Here is a 20,344-nt window from a genome sequence, read left to right as displayed (position 1 = left end):
CGCTGCCTTTCTGGTGCAACTCACCCATACATACCCTAGTGCCTAAGGGCGCATGTGTAATTTTTTGTGAGCTAGAGAGGCAAAAGTGTACACCCTTCAGTTTTCTTGGTGAAGCACAAGGCATCGAATCAGTCGTTTCTAGCCATTCTGTTTTTGGCTTCAGTCTTTAAACAGGCAAGCTTGAGGTGGACCAAACAATTGCCAGGATCTTCAAAAAAAAATCTTATTTTTGGTAAGTGGAAATTTTGAAGTTTTAAAATAGGTGGGCAAAGAAAATAAATTCTATAACTCTTGTAGCACATCTGGAGTTTTCCCATAGAATGAAGCTGCATTCTCTTGCGGATTCATGGATAATGACATCAACAGGGGCCCAGATGCGCATTTATGATTTTGCTGCTTGCAAGCTATATGAATTTAGCCACATTTCCTTGTTCTAATCTAATTTTCTTGACTAGACTTTCCTCGAATTTGCCATCTTTTGCAGTAACCCGCTTGGCTTCCTCCTACTTCTGCAAGTACACCTGTGATTCTAAGTCACTCTTTTGGTCACTCTCATGCTCACACACTCTTTAAGTTAATCATTTGGCCATTCGCATTCTTGCACACTATTCTCAACACTCACATGCTTGCACACTATTCTCAACACTCACATGCTTGCACACTATTCTCAACACTCACATGCTTGCACACTATTCTCAACACTCACATGCTTGCACATGCTCTAAGTCGCTTTTTTAATTTCTCACTGACATGTTTCCTTGCTGGGTTCCTTTTTTGATCATTTGCACATGTTCTAGGTCAGTGTTTCCCAAAGTGGGCGATGGAATGGTCCAGAGGGGTGATAGAAGTTACAGATTTAACCTAGGATCCTATGGGTTCGGTTGAGTTGGGGGGCAATGGGAGAAAAAATTTCTGAAGAAGGGAGCGGATAGAAGGAAAAGTTTGGGAAACTATGCTCTAGGTTATTCTTACGGTTATTCACAAGCTTGCACACGCTCTAGATCACTCTTTTGGTCATTGACATGCTTTCACAATCTCTAGGTCACTATTTTGGTCATTGACATGCTTTCACAATCTCTAGGTCACTATTTTGGTCATTCGCAAGTTTGCACATGCTCTAGATCACTCTTTTAGTCATTGACATGCTTCCACACACACTTTTGCTCACTCAAGAACTTGCAAATTCTCTAGATCACTTTTTGGTCACTCACTGACCTAGCCTCTAGCTATCTATTTATTGAGGGCCATACAAATTTTGCGCTCTTTCAATTGGCCAATCTCATTCTTCACAGTTGATGCCCCTCTGAACTTGCCACCCTGGGCTAAGGCCCACTAAGCCCCATATAAAAGTGCCACTGCAGGGGTGTTTTTGAGGCTAACAAGGCCTCTCATCATTTTTTTTTATTTTTAAGTCTACAAATTAATTATAGTGGGGTCTAAAAATATGAAAAATCTGAGCAAAGTCCCCAACCCAAAAAAATCCCCATAACTATTGAGCCCTGCTTCAGAAGGTGGGCTTTTGAACATATCCATCCTCTCTCTAATATCTAAAGATATAGGCCTCGGCCCATCCAATAATTTCAAGCCTTTATAATTTGAAATCTTTCAAGTTCAAATAAATAAGTACCTAAACGTTGCAAATGGATCCCACTTATAACATTTCTCCAAAAACCGTCCTAAACCAACCGTTGACCTAACAAAACCATTGACGACCATAGTCTGCACAAAATTGAAAGAGAAATTTATTTTAAATCGTGGAATATATCAGAGTTTCATTATGCAATTTTTTTACTCTTAAATGAGTACCCACATATTTTATTGAAATATGTGCTATTATTTTTTGTTATCGAAACCAGTCTATACTTATTTCTATAACTTTCAATGTTATATTTTAATACTTGTAAAATATTTTCATATTTTATCTTGACTTTCTACTCATATAAACCCGATTTACCATTCAGTATTTTGTGTATTTGTGTTTCCAATGTTTTGTATTTCCTGATTAGTAATTCCGAAACTCATGCTAAGGTGATTCCAAATTAAAGTTTTCATAATTTGTGAGTTTTTTATTTTCACATGAAAAATTTGTTTGAAGATTGAGAGAATTTTCATGTTCTTCAGTCAGAAGCACATTTACGATTTTTCCGCCCTTGGGTTACACGAATTTTGCCAATTTCCTTCCATTCTAGTCCAATTTCCTTGACTACTCTTTCCTCGAATTCACCACCCTGTTTTCTATAACCCGCTTGCCTCCGCCACTCACTGAATTGGTCGCTCACTCTGTAGGCCACTCGTTTGGTCATTCATATGCTTACTCGGGTTCTAATTCACTCTTTTTCTCACTCACGCGCTTCCAAACTCTCTAGGGCTCTCTTTTGGAGGTTGTGCTGGTTTAATAAGAAGCAGAGACCACAGAGGCCCACCTGGGGTCCATCCTTAGAGGAGAAATATAGGACTTATATTTCTTCTCAATGGGTCCATCACTGATGTACCCATTGGCCATTCCCAGCGGCGACATGCAAAATCTGAATAGATAACAAAACTATCCTGTGCTGTATTGAAACCGAAACTGAAAAATTACATTAATAAGTAAAGTATCTACCCCTCCCCCCTACTTTGACATGGGAAGCTCGAAAAAAATATTTATCGAATACATACGAATGCATTTTTATTTGTGTATTTTTTTTTTTTTTTTTTGAAATAATTCTTCACATGCATTTGATATTCTGCAAAGTATTCTTTTATTTGTACAATTGCACTCGATACTGTTAATAAAATTTCGTTTAGCTGGTAAGTTGTAATGTGCATCAGAATTAACGTGATCCTCGCATATTCCCAAGATATCTTTATGATCTGTAAAGGGAATTTGTTAGCAGACATCCACGCCCGAGCCGGGAATCAAACCCAGATCTACTGTCTGAGGCTAGCTCCCTAACCACTCAACTGCCTGGCGGCTAAGGCGGCCTTCCAATGTTTAAAATATAACACATTATTCAGTCTGCCCCTCAAACTTATTGTGTACGGTATTTTTGGCGAGGGTAGCCGGAACATGTCCAAATTTGTCAAAAAAAAAAAAAAACCAGTTAATTCATTAATTGTAACATTAGTTACTACAAGCAATTTCTTAAATAATTGTGTTGCGTATTGAAAAAAATGTAATTTTTATTAATATAAAGTTTATTTAATTTAGTTGTAGTTTTTAATTAATTTAAATTTTGAATTTAAAGTTTTAAATAATTTAAAAGTATAAATAATTTTAATTTTTAATTAATTATTTCAATTAATTTTTTTTTATGTTAATTTTTGTACTTTAATCATGTTTGGCATCTGCGGACACTGGATTGGGCCTTACTGATCGAAACCTTCACTGTAAAAAATCGCCCCCAACACATCACCCTGGATCTGCGCCTGGTATACCTGGGCTTGTCAATGCTGAAATAAGGGGCTTTCAAGGATCGGCACGAGTCCTATGATGTCAGTGGTGATTGGAGGGTTAATGATGTTAAATGATTTATATGTTTTATTAGAGAGAACATGACCCCCACATGCTAGTGCCGGGCCCCCAGCCCAGGATTTTTCGCGGGCCTGTTTCCTTCATTTATTGGGAGGATTGGAAAAGTGACAAACCATTACAAGGGAATAAATATATAATACTGACAGGATTAAAGAAGTGACAAGCCATTGTAAAGGCACGTGTAAAACGCATTATTAGGGAATAACGGTAATCAAAGTAAACATTCCGAAAGTGATTGTTTATAATACGATTGATATAATACTGACAGGATTAAAGAAGTGACAAGCCATTGTAAAGGCACGTGTAAAACGCATTATTAGGGAATAACGGTAATCAAAGTAAACATTCCGAAAGTGATTGTTTAGGCCCAGAAACCATTGTTGCCCGACTTTTTCGTCCATTTCGGGTATCTGCCCTTCTATATATATTATATATATATAGATATATGCACAGTATCAAATTTATCCTTAGTTTCTCTCAGATAAGATATCCACCGCATCTCTATAGTTTCGTTGTTCACCAAGCAAGCAAGTATACTCATACTACACCAAATGAAACTACTGTAGAATCTCTACACATGAAGAACCAGTTTGAAACGTGTTTTACACAAAACAAAATTTCTATCCAAACGTTTAACTTCAATTTAGAACATCAAAGATTATTCCTATATCTCACGGTTTCTCAAACTGTGCACCTCCAACCTTTGTCAGGGTGTGAGGTTTTCGAAAATATTCTTTGTTAAACAGCTCTGGAGAGCCGGTGGAGCTCGCGAATAAGCATTGAATAGGGGAAAACGGCGCCTCAGGTGGAAAAAGTTTGAGACGCCCTGCTCTAACGTGAAGTTATTCCATGCAATGATTTCTTTGATAAAACGAAGCGATTCACTAAAGGCGTGCAAAAAGAATAAATAAATTTAGTGAATTAAAGAGTTAAAGTAATAATACTGAAAACTATTTTCATTGGCCTTGGCTGAAGCACCGGCCTGAAAAATTGTGTGTGAGAACTGAAAAAATGCAAATATTTATGTTCACTTCATCTATTCAACTGAGCAACTTGACAATTCTGTTACAGTCGTTTATACGACGTTCAAGAGGCCGAGTCAAAACGTTTTATGTGTAGGTCGAAGTGAATATAACAGCCTTTTTAAAAAATTATCCCCCCCCCCTCATACATATAAAATGTTATAAAATTTTATATGTTTAATTGCATTCCAATTCTGTTCTAAAAAAATATTTCATACTTGAGAGGAAATTAAATCATATTTCAAATCATTTAAAGAAATAAAATTTGGCACAATATTACCTTTAGGACATGACATTGAGTACAAAATTGCAACAAAATCTTCTCGACTTGCAAAAATTTCCCCATCTTGGACTTTTTTTTTTGGCAGTAGATGATTTTTTAATCAGGAGCTTGCTCTTTGGTTGTTTCTCTACTTTATAATCGTTTCAAAAAGTTTAAACGAACATATTCAACTGGTTTGCAAGCAGGGCCGTTATTTCAACTTTTTCCGGGGGGGGGGGCAAAATTCTTCCAGGGGGGAAAACACATGTACTCAATGTATGTATATATATATTTGTATAAGTATATATATACCATTTTTAGTGTATTTTCAAAAGCCGGGGGGGGGGGACCCGTTGACCCCCCCTAAATGACGGGTCTGTTTGCAAGATGAACTTTCGTTATCAATTTAAAATTCTTGTTGAATTCTTCCAAAATTTCCAGTTTTTTTAGAGAGAGCGTTTTTTTGTTCTTCCGACATTAAGTACGACGAAGCACCACATCGAAAGAAAGTTCTACAGGAAATGACGAAAGAACTTGCTGTGCATGTGTACCTATTTTCGGCAGACCTGTACCCCCCCCCCCCACAAGCTTACAGTAGACTTTCTCACCCTCTCGGGATAACGTTGAAAACGGAGAGAAAAAATTCTGAAAGGTCATATGGCCGTCAAAACAATTGAAACCCATTTCTTCGGGACTCTCCACATCTGCGTATTCTCCGAAAGAGGCAATAAACGAATCACCTAAGTGTCCACTCTAAATGGTCATCAGCCATTGGGGTCCGCTGAAGAGCGCAGCCTACGGGCCCCTGTTCCAGGATGTTCGGGGGGGGGGGGATTCATGTGCTTTATCAGCACCCAGAGGCAATTTCACTGTGGAATACGACGTCTGTTTACTCCAATTTTCATTCTATCGAGACATTATGGCCTTCTACGAACTGAAACAGCAGGGGTCGCGCGGTAGCCCTGTAGGTCCCTACACACGCTCGACAACTAGATAAGGATTATTCTAGTGGCTATAGCCCTGAGGACACACAAAATGCTGGTGTCCTTGACGTCTCAGTAGCCATGACCATCACAATGTCTTTTCTTCCTTCCTAGGAGAACGACTGCCATGAGAGCCGGGGGGGGGGGCCTTGTACAATGTTCTTTTCTTCGTTTCCGGGGGGTTTTTTTTCGTTTCCTTTTTAATGTTTTACATGTGTATAGTTAAAAAAATTTTCAATGAGATCTAAGGTACGTAGTTCAAGATATCCGTCCATACGAGTACAAATTCATATGATTGATATTAAAGAGTCCTATTTTCCTATGGGACATATCAAAAAGATCTTTTCCCGGGCCCCAGGGCTGGAGCCCTGTCAGCCCCCCCCCCCATGTGGGGGCCATGAGAGAGAATATAGGTAAACACAAAAATATTCATACCTTGATTTATCAACTATATTCACTAAAGTCCCGTTTACATGGGGAAATAAAAATCCCAGTATGCTTCATTCGGCAACAGGGAAAAAACGCAAAGCATTATGGCAAAGCTGGTGCAAAAGCCGAAATCCCACCAAAGACAAAAGGTGTAAATCCCCCCACCCATTCTATTTTCCCTAGGGATAAAGTTACCGAGCAGGTTCACCTGCAGGTTCAATCTGGCTCATGTAAACGGTGCTTCAAATTCCTTTGGGGAATAATTTATGAAATTCCCATAAATAATTTACCCCTACCCTTGTCTCGTGGTGCTGCATGCACTACCAACTTCTCGTTATGATACATAATTATTTATTTTCCAAATCAAATCTGAAATCAGAAGCGTCGACATGAAGAAAACGTTGAGGGGGCTGAAACCGTTGCTAGCCGATCGATATAAACCGGGCTCAAGCTTGTATGCAAGACGGGGAAGAGTGCCGCATTGTATATTCAATTAATTATTGGATAGGGGCTGAAATAGCCCCAGCGCCCATTAAATACTGTTTCACAAATCTAATTTTTTTTTAAATCCAATTTTTTTGCACTTTTTTTTCATTTTCTATCTTTGCTACAAAGCTGTGGCATCGTCGGAGGAGGGGCTGCAGTAGAAGCTCAAGCACCCACGATAATTTTTAGCACTGGTCCATCCCTAGTATATCGATGCGAAAACCAAAATCTTCCACAGAAAGCTTAAAACGAACACGCACAGGCAGGACCTGAACAGGAGGGCAAAAGGCTTAAACTGGGAGGGTCCGGGGGAGAGCAAATTTTAGGAAAAACAAAAATATCGTTATAAAATCATTGGATTTTGCTATGGTCAGGGAGAAAAAAAATTATCTTTTCCGGCCCCTCACAAAAATTCTAGTTACGGCCCTACCAACAGGTTTTAAACACTTCAGACATCCCACTCTGCTACAAAGTAAAAAAATAAAAGCTTCCCAAATGGGAAATTGAAGTTACTAAAAATCTAATTTTATTTTTTTTTAATAAAAAATTCAAAGTTAAAAAGAGGTTTTCAAGACTCTCTTGAAATTTATGAATCATGAAATCATTTCATAAATCTCATTTGAATACCAAAGCAGTTCTTGACGCATAGGGTTGCCAGCATTCAAAATTGAAAATATGGACATAATTTGTTTAAACTCTTCATCTGAAATATAGATTTCAGTCCCAACTTCCTTTCTAATCGTGCTAATTGTGTGCTTTAGTGACGACGTTGGGTGAAATTGGACTGCCTCTGTTTCCAACAGAGGGTGCCACTTCACTAATTGAAGTTCCACAACTCTTTCAATACTAAAATAATTTATTTTCCCCTTTAATTTTTTTCTGCAATGGAAAAGAAATCATGCAGAGTAAATAAACATCATCAATGTGAATAGTACGAAACGTTTTGAACTTTAAGCGCTTTTATAAATGATTCAAAATTTCTTCCGCGAAAAGCAAAATACGAGGCAGCGCAGACAAGCATCTGGAAGAAAATTGCTGGGACACGCAAGCCATTTCCAAAATGTTGAATAATGAGCTAAAATACAATTCATTTTCAGGTCACCCTGAGAGAGTGTCTTATTTCTCTCCGATCCATAATTTTTCATTCAGCGAACATGGAGGAATGAATAACAGGAGGTGACGCGACCAGCGCGTCCGTTGAGAAAGCACGGGGAATCTGGGTTGCCAGATGAAGCCAGTGATCGATCTATTAAAGGGACCAAGTAAGCCCAAACAAACCGTGGCTTCCCATGCTTTCCTATGAGAAACATCCCCGTTTTTAAAAATCATTTAAAAATTTACTGTTCACTTTAGGAACTCGATTTTTTTTCCCTCAAATTCTGTGGATATATTTACACAATTGAACGAGAGCTTTTACAATTTTAGTTGTAATTTGTTTTCGAATATTAACTTCAACAACATGGAACCTTTTGCAAAAATAACCAAAATTTACCCATATCTTGTGCCCTAAAATTCCTTCTCGGCATTTTAATTTTAAAAAAATTATGCCAAAGCATGTAATACCTCAGTGCTGAGAGTGACACGATGTTTAAAGACACTTGAACAAGTGGTGTTTGAAAAAATCTGACTTTTTTTTTTTCGAAAAACATTATATATGCAAAACATTAGCATATATAATGCCTTTCAACTGTTCATATTAAAATATTGTAGAAATACTTCCAGTCTAGGTAGAACAACAACAATTTTAGATTTCAAATTCAATTCGAAACTGTTTTTTTTTTTTCAAGTTTTCGTACACATGCCACTTTAAAAGCAAAGTAATAGGTACAAAATGAAGGGGGGGGGGGGGAAACAGCCCAAGTGATTATTTTCCTAAATACTATAGGCCAGAAAGATGACTTATCGCGGCTCGTAAAAAAATTTTTTTTTTATTTTTAATATTTTTTTTCTCAATACTACATCTACTGTACATAGCGGAAGGTTCGGATGGGCGGCATATATTTCAATCATACGTATTCAAGAATATGAGAGTGGAACGGAAGAAGGGTGGCGAAATTTGTACAGCCTACAGGCAGCAAAACCATAAATACACAGTGGCGGAGGACGCTCGAGCACTTCCAGTACTTTGAGGCACGGGGGCGGCAAAATGCTCTTTGCCCCGTGTGGCAAAAATCCTAGCTACGTCCCCGTCAGAAGGTGCTCGAGCACCTCAGGATTTATTCAAAAATCAAAATTCCTCATGTAAAGCTTAAGACGAGCGCCCACGGGCCTCAAACACTTTCGAAATGTCCCGGATCTATGATAATGATGAACGAAACAAAAAGGCAAAATAAACAGTTGAAAGAAAAAATTATGAAAATTGTATTTTATTGGAGCTTCATATTATTTTAATTAATCATATTCCTATAGACATTAATATGATACATCCAATTTTTAAAATATATTGAAGGCACTGAACTAAAAACGTATGACGAGTTGAAAAATGATCTTCCCCTTTCAAAAATAAATTAAAAATATAAAAACCCCTTATACAAGGATAAAATTTTATCTTTCCCCATTATTGGATCATGTAGATTACCTGAAGACGCATTAAACAGTCATGGTGCTTAAATTTATTTAGATATTAATATTTTAAGAGAATTCGATCCGGCAAAACACATGTTAAGTATAGGGAAAAGAGCGGTTTGTTTGGGTTTACTTGTCAGTCCATAGGGTTGCCACAACGGCTTCAATTTTCCTGCCTGATGTCACCTCCTGTTATTCTTTCCTCCATGTTCAGCGAAAGTGCAGTCTTGACTTGACTTCAATTATTCAGGGCTTCGGAAAAAAAATGACGTCACGAGTGAGAAGTTACAGGCGGAAGGACCAAATAAGACGTAAAAGTGAAAATCCGAATGGTAGCTGTGTGCTCGGTGTTTTTTCGGGACAACTTCACGTGGCGTTGCACGGCGAGAGTGAGTGTGATCGTGATTTACCCGTTTTGAAATCGCTAGAAATTTTCGGTAAGAATCCGTGTTTTCTATGTCTACAATTCATTTCGACAAATTGATTCAAAGTGTTTCATTTGCATGATCTCGTTAGATTTCGCCAAGCTGCTGCCCGCGTTGTTAAGCCTACTCGAGTTACCAAGAGCCTCGTTTCATTCTACATTTGCGATTTTTATTTTCATGCTATGATAGATGATTCGAGAAAACAAAAACCCACGCTTGGTTCTGATTGAAAGAAATGGCTCTTGTGTATAATATGTCGCATTCAACATCAGTGATCGGGAAAGGACGCTTAAAAATTTCATTCATTCTTCCCCATGGGGCACTTTTACTTGTTAAATATCCAGGTTAGGAACAGCTATAGTATAATCTGCAGTAGGCGATTTTTTGGCGATCGGATTTTGGATTCTTATGCCAGGTTGTTGACAAAAATAAAAAACCCTGCCATGGCGATTGTAAAATTGCCACTGGCACCTAAAGTTTTCCTTGCTTTGCAGCAAATTATCCTATTTGAAATAGTGGAATATATCTAATGCATTCTCAGTTTAATAGAGAATAGTTGTTACATTGATAATAGAAACTGGTTTTCATGTACTGTGTAAGTAAAGCCACAGGCTGGCGCAATAGTCATTCAGTCACTTGCTAATATTTACCTTTCCCTGATGCAAAGAAGTGGCGTAGGCTAGCTACACAGAGGTCCAGCTGTATTTCTTGACAAATATTCACCAAGAACAGAACCAGTTTTTCCAGAACACTTTTCATGTGATTGATGCTTTCAACCAGTGTGTGGCTAGGCGGATTGGAAGATCGGGAAGGAAAGTGACACTTTTGACTTGGGTTGGAAGCCGGAAGGTACCCGATCAGCCTTCAAAATTTGACAAGAAAGAAAATATCCTTGCGGAACAGCTTCGGTATAAGGGACGGGTTGGCAACTTTTTTTGGCTCCAAACATGTCAGACGACCCCATCAAAAGTCGCCAAAGCCATTAGACACATTACGGGCGCCGGAAAAAAAAATCGCCAGCATAGAAAATAATGAAAACAATATGAAGCACAAGAGAAATGGAAACATAAATAAGATCTGGATTATAAATATTATTTCTGGGTTAATAAATGATATGATGTTGTGGGACGCTATTGATGCTCAAGCAAGCATAAACATGCTAAAACCAACAACCATAATTATAATAATAAAAATAATTATGAACTAAAACCCGGACTCTCTTTCCAGGAATTCTGATTCTTTTAAATAAACAACGGTCCTGAATGTATAAATAAATATATTCTATGTATTATAAATTAAAACCCGGACTCTTTCCGGGAATCCAGGTTCTTTCAAATAAAATAAATAAAAATGATACAGGGGCATCCTGTATGTGGGAAAGAATAAATATTGAAGGTACAACCTGAGGGAAGAGATATCCAATAATTAATCCGACCCACACACGACATTATATATATGGAAGGAAGAGAAAATGAACTAATCTTCAATGATTTTTCAAATCATTCAAAACGCAGCGGCTATAAGGTCATCAGGGCATAAAAGTTTCTCTGGGTAAAGGAAGAAGCCAGAAAAGAAACTAATTAGAGCCACCTGAACAGAAAGAATAGAATGATCTAGAAAGGCCTTGGCGACTTATTGTGTGAAAAAAGTTGCCAGGGAAAGTGGCGGATTATTCCAAAGGTGTTCCTATTTGCAAAATTATACCAGGTTGGGAGTTTACAGGTAAATTCTCAGGCTGATGGAAAGTAGATCTAGGCAGGAAAATTTTTCTATATGTAATGGCTTAATCGGCTAAGATTTCACAAGCTGGTTGTGTGAAATTCGGTTATTTTGGATTTTGCCAAGGTTTTTACTCATTGGGACCTAAAGTTTTTTTTTTTGGCTATTAAAGAAAAATTGTGCCTCAATCATTTTTTAACGCCAACAGGCGTAATATGGTAAATTTTTTAAGCAGGAGTGTTTTTTGTTTCAAAATAAATACACTGCAGTGAAAAAACTGAGCTTTGAATTGTGTGTAATTTTTTTCTTTTCTGATGCAAGTGAACTTGTTTTTAGATCAGAAAGATGAATGAAGCTTGGGATGATATGGGCCCTGTGGCTGTGCAGGAAATGCCAGAAATCAAGCTTTTCGGCAAATGGAGCTCAAGTGATGTTCAAGTCGGAGATATCAGTTTAACTGTTAGTATTTCTTTTTGTTTGTTTGATTCATAAGATTTTTTGGAATCCAGTGGCTCTTGGTCAAGACACTTTCGAAACTCACTTTTTTGTTGATTTAATCTGTTGTAAATTGTTTTTTTCAAATTGAAGTGCTAACAGAGTAACAGCATCTCACATTGGAATAATTACTCATGTTCACTGGAAAAAAGGCATTGTTGGGTTATAGACGGTGGACAATTGCTTCCCCCAGTTATCAGAGCCTGAATCCACTTAGGAGGCAAAGTGGCGTGGCTAGGATTTTCTCAAGCTTCTGTATAGGACATTTACAGTATAAAGCCAAAAAGTCTGTGGGGAGGGGAAGAACAAACTAAATCTGGAAGATTAAAAATTGTAATGGTTCCTGCATTTGTAGCTGAAAGCCGTTTAGTCAAGTCAAATAGTGCTAGTATACTCACAATTCTTATAAAACTTCCTGGAGTGACTTCATATATTCATGACCTGAACATTTGTTGCCAATGAAAGCCTCGTACATAAAGAAATTGTGGCACGATAGCCCAAGTCGATAAGATACTTGCCTAAAGTACCAAAGGATGTTTAGAGTTGTCGCGAGTTTGATAACTGGTTTTTTCCTCGTCAAACTTCCCTGAGATGGGTGCAACAGAGACAGCAACTTGACCACAGAAAAAGATTGCTACTGCAGGTAGTCCCGCGTCGAGGGATTAGGGGCCGCTCAAGTATTACGCAAGCCAATTTTTTTGCCATTATTACACCCCCCCCCCCCCCCCCCCCCCCCGTCAGCAAAATGTTGTCATCAGCTCTGCCCCTCTGAATCCTAACTCATATTTTCATAAAGGTTGGTTGATGATGTAAGCATTATCCAAACTCGCCCTTGTCATCAGAAGTCAGCAAATCGGAACACACACACACCCCCGTCTCCCATAGATGATGACGTAATACTTGAATGACCCCTTAGAGCACCAACCTCTCGGTGGGTATAAAAAAATAAAGCAGGCTGCTGTTTGGGATAGACAATAAATTGTGGGTCCGTGTGTAATTAGCTCTCGCGTGCAGAAAGAAAATCTTTATGTATCATATGATACATAAGAAATTCCTGGGTGATTCCCAATGTATGGTATACTTTTTGTTGTTGAATTTTTGGCTGCGCTAAAACAGTGATATGTTGACAACATAATCGTTGCAGGTTCTGAAACATAGATGGCGCCACTGCTCCTACTTCTTTTTATGAGATTGTTGCTATTTCATTTTGCTTAATCTATGTTTTTTAACTAGTGCTAATGTTGCTTTTTCTGTGCTATTTTTTCACGCTGTAGTGCTTGCTTAAGCTGCTTTTTGTTGGTTTTTTTCCTGCGTTATGACTGATTGCATCGATTTAATGTTTCTACGCTGTTTAATTTTTTGGATGTTCTGGGTGTAACTTTAGCCCATAGCATCAAAGCAGGTTTGGAGCTAAAAAAAAAAAAAGTTGCAAAATCGTGGTATACTGCATATTAGGAATCGAGCAAATTTCCAACAAGTGTGAAAAGAAAGGATGTGATGTCCCATTGATGTGATGTCACACACAGAAGGAAGTAGTGTATTTTTTTCTCTGTAGAGAGCAGATCGTTGCTGATTTTTTTCCCTTTAATAAAACTGTAATGAGTGAGTTGATGTTCTCAATCTAAAACTGTTTTGTTGTTTTTTTTGCTGTTATTTTTGAAGAAAAAAATTGTATATGAGGTGGTGACGTATTTAACTGAAAAAATATTAACTTGTGTGTCTATAAATATGAGTTGCTCAAGATCAGCTTCTCCATTAATGTCCAGATCCTAATGAAGTTTTTAGAAAATCTGGATAGTTTTATTTTTTAAAAGCTTTAAAATTGTTTACCAGTTTAATGATGTTTTCTCTAAATTATAGGATTACATATCAGTGAAGGAAAAATATGCAAGGTACTTGCCCCATTCAGCTGGTAGGTATGCAACGAAGCGATTCCGTAAAGCTCAGTGTCCTATTGTTGAGAGGCTGACAAACTCTATGATGATGCATGGTCGTAACAATGGCAAAAAATTGATGGCTGTACGAATTGTGAAGCATGCATTTGAAATCATTCATCTGATGACCAATGAGGTAATGTATAGTAAAACTAAGTTATATTTGGAATTTATTTGTGATTTGTCTGGTTGTGATCACTGCTTTGAAATATCTGCAAATGTGATTTTTTTTTTTTAAGTGAAAATCTTTTAATTGCTGTTTGATATGTTTTTGGTTGAAATTAGTTTAAACCACATGCTTGGTATGGGGGACCAGGGGGTCTCTCTAATGCCAATTTTGTTTCAAATGACACTTTTTCGTAGCTCTTACTTCTGTACACTTCAGGAAAGTTATCTTTATAATGTTGACTGTGATTGATTCATTCTACAAAAGTATCAATTTTTCATTCTCAAGTGATTAGCCTGGAAAAGTTGTTGGGAAAGTCCTGGGAAACAAAAAAAATCTGGTATCCCTGAGCTGGGGCGATAGGGGAAAATCACAAAGGATTATGGGAAAATATCACCTTTCTTCCTGGCGGGGGCGGGGTTCATATTCACCAATTGAATCATTTAACAAACCTCAAATCTTACACATAGGGCTTTTGTGTATTTTTATATAAAACTAGTTATAATACCCAGCATTGCCCAGGTTTTCTTCAATGAGACTTTTTTGGATCACGTGATATCTCCCTCTTTCTTTGAGGGACATGCAAACAGTGTCTAAGTTGACCAATATGGTGACTTTCTGCTCGAATCATGGAATAAAGAAATCTAGATTCGAAGAAACGTAGAAATGGATATTTTTTCCTTTTTTTAAAGGCTCGCTAGGTATTTCGATTCTCTCCCCCCTTCCCTTTTGAACTTCAAGTTATCACTACTCTTTCGACTTGAAAAAGTCAAATTTTCAATAATGACTTCAAAAAATATTTCAATTGATTGCAAATAAAAGACTAAAAATTTCATGTCAATCGGTTAATTTGTTCTTTCATAATTAAAGAAATACTGGAGTATAGTGTAAACGTATACTAGAATAAATACTTTTTGAACGCGATTTTCTCCGATTGCAGTTTTTGAAGTTATCCGTAAGATTTAAAGAAAACTACTGTCCCAAAAATTCTGAATTTTTACAGAAAAATTTATTTGATATGTGTTAGTAGAATATACCTCAGACTTTGATATCTGACCATTCGTTAGAATTTTATGCGTTTTTAAAGTTTGAAAAATATATAAATTTCAAAAATCTTAATTCAACATTTTTTAAAAAATACTTCCCATTAGTCAATTGCTAAATATGAGGTCTATTCTACTAACATATATTGACTAAACTTTTCTGCAAAAAAATTTCAGGGGCTCGAACTCGCGAGGACCCGGGTTCGAGGCCCCCCCCCCCCTTCCCGTCGCCATAGTGGTGGTCGGCTGAAGTTGGTTTTCTGTGGTTCCCAACTTCAAAGTGCGAGCCGATCTCCCCGTTAAAAAGTCTCGCCACAGAGAGCAACAGACCTACAAAGAGCACAAATGTAATTCAAGCATAACACATCACTCACTTCCCTTCTGAAATATAGATGGCAGCACTGAAAAATCAAACACAATACTACATACGCACTCGGACTGTTAGGTACACACACAGTTACACCTCCGGCACAACTCACTAGGTAGTAAATCGCCCATAAATGGTGATAGACCTGAGTTGTGCTCGGTTTGAATGAATGAATGATCCTCCTAACTTAACCTAATGGTGGGTGGTAATTGACTATCCCAAAATTTTCCTTTGTGGGGGGGAGAAATCCCTATATTTTATATATATATTTAAAAATAATTCCTTTTTATATATAGGCCCTAAATATTTTTCCATTTTCTGTAGAGAATTATATTCTGCTGAAAAATCTCATTTCTAAGGTTGGCAGCTGTGTTTTTTTTTTGGAGATTAGTCACTCAAAATTTTTCTGGAAGAGATTCCCTACCTTTTCTTTTCTACAACCCATTAGTATTCTCCTTCCCCTTCTGGCTTGAACTATTCATAGGCGGAGATAGCCATGAAAGCTCCAGTGGGGCATGACGATGATACCAATTCATATATATATATACATTCGATCAGTTGGCTCCGTCATTAATGCTGGGGGCATAGTCCTCTCTGCCCCTGCGTACGCGCGTGGAGTCATTCTTACAAATATTGATTATTGGAACCATTTGTATGTTCATTGCCAAATTGACTAATTTTACTTGCGTCTCGCATTCATAAAAAACTATGAACATTAAAATAGTTATTTTATTAAAAGGGAAAAATGCCTCATGTTGAATCTTGCATTGCGTAAAGTGAAAAGAAAAGCAGTGTCTACTGAAGATGCTGCTGGCAAAATTTATGCTAGTGTTATTTTTCCTAAAATTTGTAATGCTGTATAATTTTGTTTATTTTTATTTCAGAATCCTCTGCAAGTTTTGGTGAATGCCATCATCAATAGTGGCCCAAGGGAAGACTCTACACGTATCGGTAGAGCTGGTACTGTTCGTCGCCAAGCTGTGGATGTTTCACCTTTGCGTCGTGTTAACCAAGCAATCTGGTTGTTGTGCACTGGAGCTCGTGAGGCTGCTTTCAGGAACATCAAGACCATTGCTGAATGTCTTGCTGATGAGCTCATGAATGCTGCTAAGGTAATGTCTTCTATTTTAAAAAAAAACATGATTCTATACTTCAAATTCATTGATGCTTTTATATTCGGATCATGATAAATACTTTGGAACTTTTTGGTTAACAAGCATGTTCCGTGAAAGTGCTCGTAATCCAAATCGCTCATATATTGAATCAGACTTCTCTATTGGGATGATGGAAACTTGAATGATTTGTTTCACAATTATTCACATTAAAATTACTAATCTTACTAACTGAAAACACACCAAGCTTCTTTCCTCTTCTCCGCCGAGGGCCTTTTTCCCAACCCACACTTTCTAATCCCATTGTGCCTCTTCCCTATGGGTGAAACTTTACATTACTAACCCTTCCTAAGCGTGAAATATGCATAACATATTTTACAAGACAACCTGGTTATATATATTGATACAGATAATCGAAATTTGGATATAATCAAATAACACTATACTGATAGCAATAAATATTTACATAATTTGCAATAAAACGCAAGTAAACATTAACGTCCATTATTTCAGTTCACACAGTTCATTCGTAAATGTGATATCACGTCTGCGCTTACATTGTCTATCCTTGGGGTGTTTGCTTCGAGGTGCTGTGATGATGGTCATCCAGTCTGAGTTTTTATTCTGCCCCTGCTAACAGTGTAATTGGAGCTGTGTCTGAGACTTCATTCTGTCTTTTCAACTAGTAATTACAAAATTTCGTCGTATCCTTGACGATCCCCTCTCAGTAAAATGAGTACCGGATTCTGAACCACTGCTCTAAATTTACAGCTAGACCCCGATGTAAACTCCCAAGTTAACAAAGCCATGTACTTATCCATATTTGTGTTAATCTCAACCATAATATAATTTTCTTCAGGGCTGTCCTTACCAAACACAGGGCCCAATGCAGAAATATTAGCGGGGCTTCCGGTTTTATATATTCTGTGGAAGAGGAGAATCGAAAATTCAGAATAAATGCAAGAAAATACCTTAAAATGAATGAAAATGCAGAATTCAGGAATTATTCAAAGTAATTGTTATTACTTTAAGTGCTGTTCTTCCCAAAACTGCAGGTTGGTGCGACCCACACCTGTCACATTCCCCTAAAAGCGGCTCTGATTTTTCTCTATTTAGCGATCAAAAATGTCTTTCATTAAATTAGGGTTTATCTGTATAACTATGCTTTGTCAATTGTTGGATATTCTTCAATCTATGCATTATGCCTGCTGGATGGATGAGAACTATGTTATTTAAACTTTTTGGAGGTAAATATAATTGGCAGCAGAGTTATTGCTGTTTACACCATTGCATAGGTGCTAATGTTTCTGATTTACCCAGAAGCCTTCAGATTTTTCGTATATTTATAGAAAAATCCCTAAAAGTCCTCAAATTGAGCTTTGTTTGAATGGAAAATCCCTAAAGAACCCTCTTCCAGTCTTAATTTCAGGCTGACCCCATTTTCTGAGGAAAAATATGATGAATTAGGATTTCAAGTAAGAAAAATTGGTAATTGTCACGAAATATGATAAAAGCAAGCAATGTGTGTAATCAGGGCAGGGAACTGCGCCGCACTGCGCCAAAACTAATATCTTGCGCCATCCTGCTCCAATAACGTATTTTTGCATTTTTCTGTGCCAAATAGCGAATTTTGCTTCAGTATGCCCGGAATTTCGGAAAGGACGCCAAACAAATTTGTTCCTGCTAGCCACGAAACATTTCTTTACGAGAAGAGCATGTTTTATTCCACTATACTTGAACTATCGGCCCCTGATCGGGCTTTCCATTGTGAAACCCCGATATTGTCTGTGATCGTGGAACTGATTATGGTTTGCAATGCCTTTCAGCTTTAAAGTGCAAATTAGAGTGTTTCTGTTTAAAAAAAAAGTCGTCACTGGAAGCAGCAGAAATTACTGTAGTCGATTGTCATTGTGCTAAATCCCGATGTTTCGAGGAAAAAATTTTCATTCCGGGAGTAAAAAGTGCATGTCCGCCGAATTACGAATGTTAGTTTAGAAACTTTGCAGAATATCGCCAATGTTGCAGAATAACGAGCGTTAAATCTCCAATATCTCCAAATAACGAGTGTCTGATAGCCGATCTCGCCAGATAATGAGTGCTGAATCACCAAACAGCGAGTTGATTCTTCCGAAATTCTCTCCCATTTTGCAACAATTTCTTTCCAAGTATAAAAAAATTAAAATTTTTAGCTCATTTGAAGTGCTGCTGTTCCAGGCAGCATATAGTGCCCTCAGTAAGCAAAAATCATCTTAAATAGACTGGTGCAAAAAATTTTATGATAGCTGCTCTTTCAAACAAGGTGTCAAAAGCCTAAAACACCAAAAACAAAAATCAAGCTGACGAAGAGATGTTTGATAACAAAAGACAGTGCAGTTTTATTTTGAAAAGGGTTGAGGGTTAATGAAAATATTCTTGTTAATTTCACTGCTCCAATTTATAAATATCTGCTCCGAATCCCATATTTTGCTGCTCCAAATCCTGAATTTGCTGCTCCAAAACTGCTCAGAATCCTGAATTTTGCTGCTCCGAAATGGACCTAGTCACTTCCCACCCCTGGTGTAATTGTTGCTAAAAAAATCCGGACAGGGAAAAATGCATCCTGGAAAAACAGAATTTATATACTGTCACCTGTTGCATTTTTAAAAAAAGTCACCTGGTTTTCCCTTTTATTTGTTTGACATGTTTTCTTTGATGCGGAATGTGTCATCACGGGGATAAACTACCGATTTTTCAAGTCTGTGAATTGGCACTTATGCCATTGTTCCAAATTCATTTGGCAGGTAAAGAACCTGCCCTTTTCTGCACTGAATCAATTTTTTTTACTTTTATAGTACTTAATGCCTCTTCCCCACCCCCCTCCACACACACACAAACTTATGTTGAAAGATGCAATGCAATCAGAAAGATTTGTGCCATCCTTGGACTCTAATTTAGCAATCACGTGTAGGAAATTTTAGGCGCCCGTATCAATCATCTAATCAACCTGGCACCCGGAATTCACCATTCTCTGCTATAATGCCTGTTATAAAAGAAATGTGTGAAATGTTTATAGTTGAAAATTTAGCTTTGCCGAAAATTAAATATCTACCAAAGTAAAGGGATGGCTGAAAATGCAAATGATTCAGGCAGTTATGGCCATTTTAAGAGTATAATGGGTCCCCGGGCCAAGTGATTTTTCTTAGGCCACTCTTTTCTTGCCCATGCCATGCCCGGGTGGGCCCATGTGCTAATGTGGCACTGGTTATGACCACATATTATTTACAATATATCTATTATCTTACCACTCGTATTAATGTTTTGTATTTTCTATAACTTTTTTCTAGGGCTCTTCAAACTCATATGCCATCAAGAAAAAGGATGAACTTGAAAGAGTGGCCAAGTCCAACCGATAAACTGTTTTTGTGGTATCTAAATATATTGAAATAAAAAATTTTTGGCTGAAAAAATGTGTTTGAAAGTTGGTGTTGGTATGAAAGTTTGTACAATTTAGTGTACACATGATGAATGTCACCATCTCGCATTAATGAAAAAACATTTCTGATGCTTTTGTAAAATAAATTACAAAAAGGGATCATTGTGGTGTAATTTGAACCAAATTAATATTGGTTGTTTAAATTGTCCCCCCCCCCCTCTGTGTGTGTGAGTGAGTGAGCAAGGTTGCAACTTCACTGAATTGTTGATGGTATAAAACATCTTTGATGCAGATCTTGGTTTATAAGGTTTTGTCTCTTTCCTCCCCCCCCCCCCCCCCCCCGGAATTAAAATTATGGAAGAGATGTATATCAGAGGATGTAGAGGAATTGGGTTTCTTAGGAATTGCAT

The 20,344-nt window shown here is 37.5% G+C and overlaps 1 protein-coding gene across 3 annotated transcripts; it reads left to right on the top strand.

The window, feature by feature from the left end:
- Nucleotides 1-9,559: 9,559 nt before the first annotated feature.
- Nucleotides 9,560-19,968, top strand: LOC149069458 (small ribosomal subunit protein uS7). Of its 3 annotated transcripts, none has more exons than XM_089249555.1 (5): nt 9,560-9,698; nt 11,742-11,864; nt 13,761-13,970; nt 16,295-16,522; nt 19,846-19,968. In XM_089249555.1, exons 2-5 carry the CDS (start codon nt 11,751-11,753, stop codon nt 19,912-19,914), a joined length of 621 nt encoding a protein of 206 aa, XP_089105681.1. In that variant the 5' UTR covers nt 9,560-9,698; nt 11,742-11,750; the 3' UTR covers nt 19,915-19,968. The 3 variants fall into 3 exon arrangements, with proteins under 3 accessions (XP_089105681.1, XP_089105682.1, XP_089105683.1); XM_089249556.1 differs by having other exon boundaries at nt 9,581-9,698; nt 11,727-11,864; XM_089249557.1 differs by having other exon boundaries at nt 9,594-10,805; nt 11,421-11,864.
- The last annotated feature ends 376 nt before the right edge of the window (nt 19,969-20,344 follow it).

Source organism: Pholcus phalangioides, unplaced genomic scaffold (assembly GCF_987345545.1).
Source record: "Pholcus phalangioides strain wild (caught in Gottingen) unplaced genomic scaffold, Ppha-v1.0 ptg000022l_1, whole genome shotgun sequence".
In the NCBI taxonomy this organism is placed as follows: Eukaryota; Metazoa; Arthropoda; class Arachnida; order Araneae; family Pholcidae; genus Pholcus; species Pholcus phalangioides.
Note: the sequence above shows the minus strand (reverse complement) of the source record. Positions and strands in the feature narration are given on the sequence as shown.

Excerpts from the sequence above, each read along its gene's own strand:
- LOC149069458 (XM_089249555.1), top strand. The coding sequence starts at position 11,751 with ATGAATGAAGCTTGGGATGATATGGGCCCTGTGGCTGTGCAGGAAATG. Across the intron at positions 11,865-13,760 it reads TCGGAGATATCAGTTTAACT|GATTACATATCAGTGAAGGA; the intron begins GTTAGTATTTCT and ends TCTAAATTATAG. Across the intron at positions 13,971-16,294 it reads TTCATCTGATGACCAATGAG|AATCCTCTGCAAGTTTTGGT; the intron begins GTAATGTATAGT and ends TTTTTATTTCAG.